The sequence below is a fragment of the Ziziphus jujuba genome, chromosome 4 (assembly GCF_031755915.1).
Source record: "Ziziphus jujuba cultivar Dongzao chromosome 4, ASM3175591v1".
In the NCBI taxonomy this organism is placed as follows: domain Eukaryota; kingdom Viridiplantae; phylum Streptophyta; class Magnoliopsida; order Rosales; family Rhamnaceae; genus Ziziphus; species Ziziphus jujuba.
The window spans coordinates 24,763,442-24,774,146 of NC_083382.1; the positions used below are offsets into that span (position 1 = coordinate 24,763,442).

At 30.1% G+C, this 10,705-nt stretch overlaps 2 protein-coding genes across 2 annotated transcripts; one reads left to right on the top strand and one right to left on the bottom strand.

The window, feature by feature from the left end:
- The first annotated feature begins 2,683 nt into the window (after positions 1 to 2,683).
- On the top strand, positions 2,684 to 3,864 carry LOC107417044 (vascular-related unknown protein 1). Its single transcript, XM_016025599.4, has 3 exons — positions 2,684 to 3,170; positions 3,262 to 3,336; positions 3,461 to 3,864. The coding sequence occupies exons 1-3, from the start codon at positions 2,787 to 2,789 to the stop codon at positions 3,611 to 3,613; spliced, it is 612 nt and encodes a 203-aa protein (XP_015881085.3). The 5' UTR covers positions 2,684 to 2,786; the 3' UTR covers positions 3,614 to 3,864.
- Positions 3,865 to 9,846: 5,982 nt separating this feature from the next.
- LOC107417034 (uncharacterized) lies at positions 9,847 to 10,410 on the bottom strand. Its single transcript, XM_016025589.3, has one exon. It carries the CDS (start codon positions 10,408 to 10,410, stop codon positions 9,847 to 9,849), a length of 564 nt encoding a protein of 187 aa, XP_015881075.2.
- Between the last annotated feature and the right edge of the window lie 295 nt (positions 10,411 to 10,705).

The window sequence follows — 10,705 nt, forward strand, 5'->3', positions numbered from 1 at the left end:
GATCTTATTTTGCCTTAAAGCCAAAGTAATAGGTCATAGTCCTTTTGAGATTGCCTATGGTAAAAATCCTACTAGTTAATTGGATTTGGTTCCACTGCCTACTCCTCATTAATTAGGTGGAGATGTGTATGAGAGAGCTAAGCAAATTAAAAGTTCATGCAAGGATTTTGAAGCAAAATGAGAAGTATATAGATCAAGCAAATAAGCATAGTAAGCATGTGGAATTCAATGAAAAAGACTTGGTTTGGATACATCTTAGTAAAGAATATTTCCTGCTAGAAATTTGCCAAACTCAATCCAAGAGCTGATGAACCATTTAAAGTTTTCAAGAAAATTGGTAAGAATGCATATAAGATTGAACTTCTTGAGAACTATGATGTCTTAAATACTTCCAATCTTGCACATTTCAGTCCATATTTTGGAAAAAATTCAATTTGCTTGAGGGTAAATCTTTTTCGACTAGGGGAGATTGGCAGAGGAGTGTTCAAAACTAGGCTACTTAGCTGGGTCAAAGTGCTGAATTTTTGAAGTTTCAATTTTAAAGATCTAGTTTGAGGTAAATATTTTATCACTTCGTCAAGTTTTGGCTATTAATATTTATATGGTTGGGAAGTTACATGTATCTAGTTTCCAATAAATCAAACAGTTCTCAATTTGAAGTCTTTTAGAGAGGGATAATATTATTATTATTGACGGGTTGTTGGATTGCACGTGAACAGTAAATATGCTCATGAGTAGTGTTTTAAAACGTACAAAGCAGCCGGAAACCTTATTTGTCTGTGCTTTCCTGTAATTAACATTAATACTTATATTCCTAATTAAGTTTAAGTTAAGTTTGGGTCAAATAGTCTTCGTAACTTTTCTTATCTTTCTTAGAGAATTGTTATTTTAGTTAATGATGTTTTGTTAATGATGCTTGGAGTATGCTTCAAGTCTATTTTAAATACTCTATCAATGTAATTTGAATAAGATTTTGGATTGATTAATAGAACTATAATCTTTTGATTTGTCTTTGAAGAAGAAGTTTTTCGTTGTCTAACTCTGTATCTCTTTGATGCATTACATTGGGTGGTAAGTTTTTAAGTTTTGTATCATAAATTGATGACATCTTGGGTGGTGAAATCTCTATTCTAAGCGTTGATTTTATTTTCTCATTTGTCTTTTATTTCCTTTTATTTTCATTAATTTCCTTTTATTTTCATTAATTTCCTCTGCAAAAGAGAAAACCCAAAAAAATAAAAAATAAAAAATAAAAATCCGCATCATTCAGGTTGAGGGGGACATAGGAAGACAATAAAGTAAAATTGGCATTTGATGACTGACTTGGTGTGGTTCTTTGTATGATTTCCGTTATTCCAAAACTAAGACCAACTTGAAGATTCTCTCTAAAATTCAACTCTTTAATTAGGCTGATTAATAAGAGCCGCTTGACGGTTACCATTTCAATTATTGAAGATGATAGAGAAAAAGTCCAATTTCACTCACTGCCATTTATCGCCCATGACTTTCAAAAAGTTTCTAGCCAAACCCTCATGACCTACAATTTTAGTCAAGACCCTCTTATATATTTCTTCGATTTCAATATATTCTTCATAATTCTTATACGAACTAGTATCACTGTTCTTGACTCGGTAACTTTCAAACCCTATTATTTCTTTTTCTTCCATCATTTAAATCTTGGTATCAAGTTTCAACACCGCATGATATTTAAACACCAACTGCTTGGCAATGAGATATAACGTGGGCAATCGGCAAGATATATTTTCTTTTGGTCATCTAAGTCGTCGTACTTGTTTCTAATTATAAAGTTTAGATTAAATAATTAAATTCAAAAATTAAAATGCGATAAGGCTGTGGATCCTCCATAGATATGAACTTGTAAAATATGGATATTCAGGACATTTGTTATCCAATAAAATAATATCTGAATAATAATTATGTCACATCTTCTAAGATTACATATAGATCATCACAATTAAAATTCAGTCTAACAGAGAATTCCTATTCAAACATGGTAAATGCACCACGTCTTCTATATATGATATAATACTAAGATTCTGTATCTTCAAGAGCTAACTGCAAACCATATGAACTTGACTTGGTTCCTCATTTTTCTATTCTAGCGTGGCCTCGGACATTTTGAACCAAATTTTCCACTCTGGACCTAAATCGCACTTAGTGATCAGTGGGTGTGTGAAAGCCATATCCTAACAAATTGAGAAAATGAGCTTTTTGGGGGTTTCGTGTGAGACTCTCTTAATTTCGAACCACAAAGGTCAACACACCTCTCTAAGTTAAAGGTTTAAATTCTAGTATGGCTAGGTCAGAAACTCAACCATACCTGTAGATTTATGAATATAGTATAGAATACACAAATTGGCTGATCTACACAAATGGACCCACCACTTGAGGTTGTAAGGAAGGATACATCAACTTCTACTCTTCTAACTTTTTTTATTTATAAATATTTTATTTTATTTTATTTTTGATAATTTTGTAATCTTGGTATGCACGTTCTTTTCTCTAGCTTTCAACCTTGGTTTTCTGTTGCAACTGCTGGTTTTAACTTCCTCAACTATCCCTGGCCCACTCCCAGATTCTACATTATTATGCCTTCCCTTTTTCTTTTTCTTTTCCTTTTATTTTTTATTTTTTTTATTTTTCCCATTCTTTATTCATTCTCTTTCTCTTATAAATTTATCACTCTTCCACAAAGCCACCCTCTTATCAGCTTTTCTTTCTCCCCTTCTTTCTCTCTATTACTCAGTAATTTGGAATCCATTTCCATGGACTCTTTCTACAGCTCCCCCGTTACCGAACCTACGGCTTCTAAAGCTGCCGGCGAGTGCAGCGAGGAGAGTGGCTGGACCTCTTACTTCCAAGATTTCTCCAACCAAGTTGATGATGATGATGATTATCTTGATAATCATCATCATCATCAAGAAGAAAACAGTTTGGCTGCCACATCTTCTATGGTTTCTGATGCGGCTTCTCATGCTGCATGGAGATCGGTCTCTCATCGCAGCCATGTCGCCGAGGGCTCTTCCCTCGGGGAATATCCCAAGACTGCCTTTAAACTGAGTTTCAACAGAACAAGAACCAAACATATCTCTGGTTGTCATGATGATGCTTTGGAAGACACTGCTAGTTCACCTCTTAATAGTCCCAAGGTAGTATTAAATTTGTTTGTGTGTTTTTAATGTATCTTTCTGCAATATTTTTCTATTGGTTCAGACTAATATGTTATTGATGGACATATAGATTGGTGATCTGAGACCCGTTGGTCATCATATGAATCCCAGAAAAACAAACGATCATCATATGGATATTTCTCTGGTAAAAGAATTCTCTCTCCCTTTCTCTGTTTTCTCTGTAGATTGTATATTAATTGATTAGTCTTGCTTCTCTTTAATTTTGTTATTTATTTTTATTAGTTATTTGGTTGCTGTAATTTTAACAGGGAAAACGAGGTACATCAGAGTACTATTCAGAAGTGATGAGTGAAGAAGAAAGAAAGATGATGGGCAGAAATGGGAAAAATGAGTGCATAGACTTAAAGAAAAGAGGGTTGTGTTTGGTTCCTTTGTCAATGTTAGTGAAATATCTAGGTTAATTTTCCAAGTTTCTCCTTCAACCTTCTCTCTCTTGTGTTCCATTCCCTTGTAACCCACCATATAATGCAATGTACATAAGAAAGTTAAACATGTCAATTTAATTTTTATTAATTAGCTATACATAGATATACAGAATGTAATTCAAACAGGGATATCCTCGGTTTTACACTTTAGTTAACTAAGTAAACTTGATAATTTAAAACCGTTGATTATATGTTTTTGATATGACATGTTATTAGATTATATATAATCCCACGGATTCATCGGTTTTAAATTGATCAAATCTACTTACCCTTAAGTTCATAATTTGAGATATTCTCGCTTAAATCCAGCTGTATAGAAATATATATATATATATATATACATATAAAGAGTAATTCTACAGTGCAGACTGTTTGCATGCGGATTGCATCCAAAACCTATACCTTTTAGAAAAAAACATTGACTTTGCTGTGTATGTGGACACAGCAAAGCCGACACTTTTTTTTAAAAAGCGTCGATTTTGAGTGCGATCCGCATACAGACGGCACATACCATATAAATTCTCTAATCCTCTAGATATTGTATGTATTTAGATCATTAAGAACTCTTCATAAGGTTAAAATCATTTTAATTCACAAAAGTTAATCACCAGCCAGCCCCTTTTATATTCATATAATATATATATATATATAGAGAGAGAGTTAAAATATAATTGAAATAAAAAAGAAACAAGAGAGCTTTTTTTTAAAAAAAAAAAGAAAAAAAAAAAACAAGAGAGTTGAGAAAACATACTCACGTCAATGAAATTATAAAATTTGGAAGTAAAAGGAATACGTGTGTATAGGATTATTTGGAAGTGTGAATGTCTAGTAATATTCCATTCCTACCACCTCGAGCATCGTCATCCCAATTAAAAAATTAAGGCAAAAAGTTCAAAAAAAATAAATAAATAAAATAAAGAAGAAAAAACATGATAAATAGTTGCTGACACAAAAGATATATAATATTTGTTGTTATAAAAGTGTATGTCTTCAAAACTCGATATTAATCAAAGGTAATATCATCAAAGTTGGGGGTAAATTTGAAGAATTTCCTTGGTTTTTTAAATATAATTAAGATTGGTAAAATTTTTATATATTATTTACGGAAAGCTCAAAATATATGTTATTTGTCAACCTAATTACCCTAAAAATTACTATAAAATATGGTGGTGGGAGTACATATCTATATATATATATATATATACAAATGGTTTTAGATAATATTATTTGGGAAGTTATTTTGTTGATACATATTTTTATATGCAAAAAAAGAGGAATATAAGAATCACAACAGAAATTGATCCTGATGAGATGTAAGTTCCTTGTACCCTGAGAGTAAACAATATAATAAAAATAAAAATATTATATAAAAGGAAGAATAAATAAAATGAAAAGTAGATTGATAGGTTTAAATAATAATTAATCTCCAACCTCTTGCAGGCCATTCATTTAAAATATACTCAGAAACGGCTGCAACACAAGACCCCTCCATGTGCAGAAGCATTTAAGGCAGGTGAGAGCACACTCGGAGTTATTTTTGGACATTCAGCTTAATTCCCACCATTTATTTCTTTTTTCGGTTGACTCTTCTAATCTCCACCACATTCCACTCTCCAGATTATTAAACCCTCTTTTATTTATTTACTCTTTTTTTTTTTTTTTTTTTTTTTTTTACCTCCTTAAATCTCCATTTTGATTCTCTGTGAAATTGAATATTAGGAAAATAGAGTTTAAGTTGCTTCCCACATACATGTCTCCCTTCTCAATGGAAATTAAAATTTCTGCATGATCATGTCTCCTACAAAAACAATTTCATGGCCACAGATGACGGTTTTGCTTTTCAATTGAATTCAAAACCAGGGTTTGAAAAGTCTATGAAAATTGATATTTGATTATTTCCTTCTTCTAATAAAAAAAAGAAAAAGTAAATCGGTTTTATTTAATCAATTTAATTAATAAACAAGAGCACCTAAAATACTTAATAATTTTTCTATTAAATCAAAATACTTAATAAAATTAAGAACACTTTAATTAATATACCCGTGTATCCATGAGAGATTATACTAGTTCTTATTTATTTATTGTTTTAGGTGGGAGATTCAAACTCAATGGTCCGACTGTCCTCTAGAGACATGGATCATGTTAGCATACTATTCTACAAATAATCAGCAATAGAATGGTATCTTAACAAATAAAACAATTTTATTTTTTGATATATTGAGAATGGAAAAATTAGAGCTTTGATTATTGTCTAAGAAAATAGTAGCTTCACCATTGAGCTATGACTATGGGGATAACCAAAAAAAAAAAAAAATTGAACAGACAATTAAAAAAGAACAGAAAAAAGAAAAGTTATAGACCTTGCAAATTAATGTCAAACTATTAATTTTTGTAGCTAGGCTAATTAAAATGCTCTGCCGTTTATTAAAAAAAAAAATTACATAAATAAAAAGGTACTACGGAATGTGATAAATGCCACACAAAGGAAGAAGTAAAATCTGTTTGCTTTATTACAAATATTTAGAGATCAATTTCATAAAATAAAAAATAAAAAATACTACCTATTTAATGAGCATTGAAGATAATGTACAACCGTTCTTGCACGTTGGCCCACCGGCAGTACTCGATTATCGTTCAATGTCAAAATAATTGTAATTACCGCCTTTAAAATCAATTATAGCTATAGCCTATACTTAATTATCTATTTTCACCGTATAACTATTTGAGGAAATCAACTTTGATAGGCTCTACATATGTATATTTAGTACTCTGTCAAATTTATTTTCAAGTCAAAATCACAATTATATGATACAAGAAGTAAATAAACTATTATTCACTAAGTAAAATTATATTTGTAACATATTAATTGGGGGATAGTTTTTTTATTAGATTAATGAATTATACAATGGAGACCCATCTTTTTTTATGCGTGATTTAATTTATAAGAAGGCCATACCAATACATAAATAGGATAAGCAATCGGATCCAAACTGAAAAGACAATCTTTTCATGAACTTTTTCGCTTCAAATTGATAACCAAAATCATGTTAGGTAGCCAATCACATACTAAACGACCACTGATGATGTGATTTAAAATTTTGGAAGAGAGTATGAAGTGGATTAAAGGTCTAACTCAGGTACAATCAATTTAAATACTGTTAACATCATAAATAATTAATCAGCAGTACAAGTATTCCGCTAGTGAAACAAATCAATATATTTCTTGAAATCACACTATGGATAATTTTTTTTTTTTTTTTTGTTAGAATAACCGAACAAACTAATTATTGAGAAACATAGTAATTGTGATATATAAATTGTTTCACATTGAAAGTTTAGTCCAAACCAAACAACGTTTATAAGAGAAAAGCTTTTTCAATATTTTATTAGATTAGATGGATAAATTTGGTCCTCTTCCTATTATTATAGATAACGCAGCTATCCATTGTAAAAGTGCCTTGTAAACTGTTTGATTAGATTTCCTAACTTATATTATCATTAATACATGTCAGCATGTTCTATATGTGACTTCTTGGACTTGTTAATCACTTAGTGGGGTATTAACCAACAAAAAAATAAAATAACTTAGTGGGGTCATGTCATGTTTTTCCCCACTAAAAACATTGTGGCCGTTTAATGAAAATGGAACATGCATGTAATATAGAGTGGCATATTGTCTAGTATATATAAAAAGAAATAAATAAAACAATAAGGTCGACTTCAAGAATATAATTTACTAATTAATAAGCTTTCCATTAATAAAAGTCTAGGGAAGTTCTATATGTCAAACCAAAAATCCTTTTACAGTTGTGTATTATGTTGGGAGTTAGTAGTCAGGTTCATGAACAATTTTGGCTGTTAAAAAATTACAAAAGGAAAATAATGCAACTTTTTTGGCCTTTAGTTAGAAGAACTCAATTGTTAATGTTTTAGTTGATGTTTTTAAGCCTTATGAAGACATTGTTTTTATTATTATAAAAAAAGGCTTAGAAGTAATCTACAAAGCTCGCACAAAGAAAAAACCTACCAATTGATCAATGGGAATTATTTCTGCAGACATTTCCTCAAAAAGAACATGGGTAAGAAGAACTGGCCCCCAAAAGAGTGAAAGAAAAAGCCCTAAAACTTGAAGAAAGCTGGCAATGTTGTGGAAGAAGGTTCGAATATGGCTGACAAATAAGCTTGATCGAATTAAATTCAGTGTCAAAAAAATGGCCATGGCTTTTAATGTATACAAGGTCTTTGTTTTTTGGTCTCAAATGTAGGGCGTTGAGACTGCGTGATTTCCGGGGCTGACCAATAATCTTTGTTGGGCGAAAAAAAAAAAATATGGGTTTTGCAATTTTATTTCTAAATCATTGGTCCCACATTTAATATGGTGAATCATCAATAATGATTGATGGAAAATTGGCCATGTGCAAGCAGTAGAAACCTCAAAAAGCTTTTTATTCCATGTTTTTGTATATGTGTTTTATTTGGATTGACTTTTTAGATAAAATATTTCTCTCATAGCCCGTGATTAGAAAATAATTAATCAGACCAGTCTTAATATTAAGCCCCGTGATTAAGTTTCTTCCTGACGGAAACCATGACCAATTTGTTTTTTGGCCAAACATTGGATTATTATATGTCCCGTGAATCTAGTTATTTTTGCTATATATATATATATATATAAATGTATATGTAACTAGTCCCCTAAAATATACATATATATATATATATACATGTTTATTTTTTGGAAACTATTTTTCAATTTGTAATAGAAGATATGATAATACAACAAGTGTTTATAAATGCAATATCTTCCAACTAGATTTTTAATTTTATATTTATTTATTAAAGTATCAATTATATGACTTATCAAATAATCATATTCTTTTATATATATATATATATATATATAAAGGTGGTTCTCCAATTCTATCATTGTTAAAGAAACAATGGCTTCTACCACTGGGTTTATACATATATAAAGACATGTATGATATATATATATATATTATATTATATTTTTTTGCCGGCCACCAACAACCCGTACTATTATTCAAATTAAATCCATTAACCTAATTCCGTATCTTGAAATCATATATATATATATATATTATACAAACATGCATTTTATATGCAGACGGAGCCGGGGAGAGGAAGCGTGGGTCAGCTGAGAAACTAGTGCAGAGTACACGTAGCCCATATTTCAATCATTTTGCCACCCCCAAATTCCTGCAGATTTATTATATACATGGGTGATCTATGCTTTTTCACCAAACAAAACATCGATATAGTTTGTACCATGTGTCTGTAGCTCAATAATTATTCATGATATTCTAATGAATGTGCAAAATATTAAATAAATAAATAATTTACGTATTTAGTATAATTAATTACTTATTTATAAGATTTATTTATGTTATTAATAGGACTGGATTATTTATTATTTTTATAGTTAGAGTCTTTGGTCACACACTTTTTCTATAATACTCTGGTTGGTCTATTGGATTGGAGAATCAACTTTTTTTATAAGCCCATTAACTTACTTATATTTTTATTATTATTATATTATTAAATTATTATTATTTTGTGTATGTTAAAATTAATGGGTAAGTCTGATTTGCACAGATTATAAAAAGTTTAGGGCAAGCAAACAGATACATACCATATTTTGATATTAGGATTTTCAGAGATCAGTTGAGAGTGGTTTGAGAGTATGTGTTCATTGATACTGCTTTACATTGTTTTCTATTTTGCAGAATTAAAAATTTAATTTATCAATGGCTACTTTTGGAGGTTAGTATATTATGCTTTAATGGAATTTATTATATATATTTTAGATCCATAAATTCTAACACAAAATTGTCACTATTATTCCTATTAATAATTAATAATTATATATATATATATATATATTAAAATAAGTATTAATTAATTAAGCTCCCTATAAGAAGGGGGGAAAAAAACGAAAAAAAAAAAAACAAAAAGAAAAGAAAAGAAACAAGTTCAATGGTACCCATGATTTAAAGGATACCCTTTTATCTTCTTGTTTAATCGTTACAAAATATAGAGTTTATACAAATAATAGAATCTAATATATATATATATATATATATACATATACATATTAAGAAACATATATAATACATTGAAAAAGCATATACAAATTTATGAAAAGTGCAGGCCAAATATAATCATAAGAAAAAGGGAAAAAAAAAAAATCATAACTTGATTTTGGTAGTGCACATAGACTTGATTATCCGAGAAGGATGCAAATAGAAGATGTCACATGTGCTAAAAGCCATGCCATGAAACTTGATGATCTTGACCACGCAAATTTTTCCATCAAAAGTAGCTTTTGAGGTGAAGTTCAAGGAACCAGAAAATAAATCATTCCAAAAGTTGGGATCTGTTAATAACTTTTCTACCATTATATTTCCAGTAGTACTGAAATTAAGCGTACCACGAGCAGGGACAAGCTTTTGCTGGATTGGAAATTCAGCTATAACATTTCCACGATAGTGAAGAAAAGATGTAGTGTTATCGTATTTGAAGCTTCCATAGTTTGGATTCTTTATTGCAACAACCATGTCTACAGCCATTATTCCTTGTTCTCCAAGGAATTTAATCCGAATATTTTCAAGGACAATATCTGGGTTTTTAGTCTTAAAGACCGTGAACCACAAGACAGCAACCACAGCAGCAACGATGATCAAGAAAATCACAGTTGAAGCACAGCAGATTTGAAGACATCCAGGACGAAAAGTTTTATTAGTTTTCGCCATGTTATATGGAATTCTTTTCTATGTGAAAAATGAAGACTCAGCGCTCAGATAATTCTCTCTCAAAAATAAACGTTTTGGAAGAGGATAGAGATGTTGCAAAATATTTGGATTTCAATATATACATAAATTGTGGTATATCATAAGAAATTAAAAATATGTTGTTAATTTCTAAATTCCATCCGATTTTGTTAATTTCTAAGGAGATTAATGTCTGATCCTAAATATACTTTAGGTAAATTGTTAAAGAACAGAAAGCAACTGCCTGTTTGGCTCATTTGGCATAAAATAAAGGTAA

Coding starts and splice junctions, on each gene's coding strand:
- LOC107417044 (XM_016025599.4), top strand. CDS start 2,787: ATGGACTCTTTCTACAGCTCCCCCGTTACCGAACCTACGGCTTCTAAA. Junction 3,171..3,261: donor CACCTCTTAATAGTCCCAAG/GTAGTATTAAAT, acceptor ATGGACATATAG/ATTGGTGATCTGAGACCCGT. Junction 3,337..3,460: donor ATCATATGGATATTTCTCTG/GTAAAAGAATTC, acceptor TAATTTTAACAG/GGAAAACGAGGTACATCAGA.
- LOC107417034 (XM_016025589.3), bottom strand. CDS start 10,410: ATGGCGAAAACTAATAAAACTTTTCGTCCTGGATGTCTTCAAATCTGC.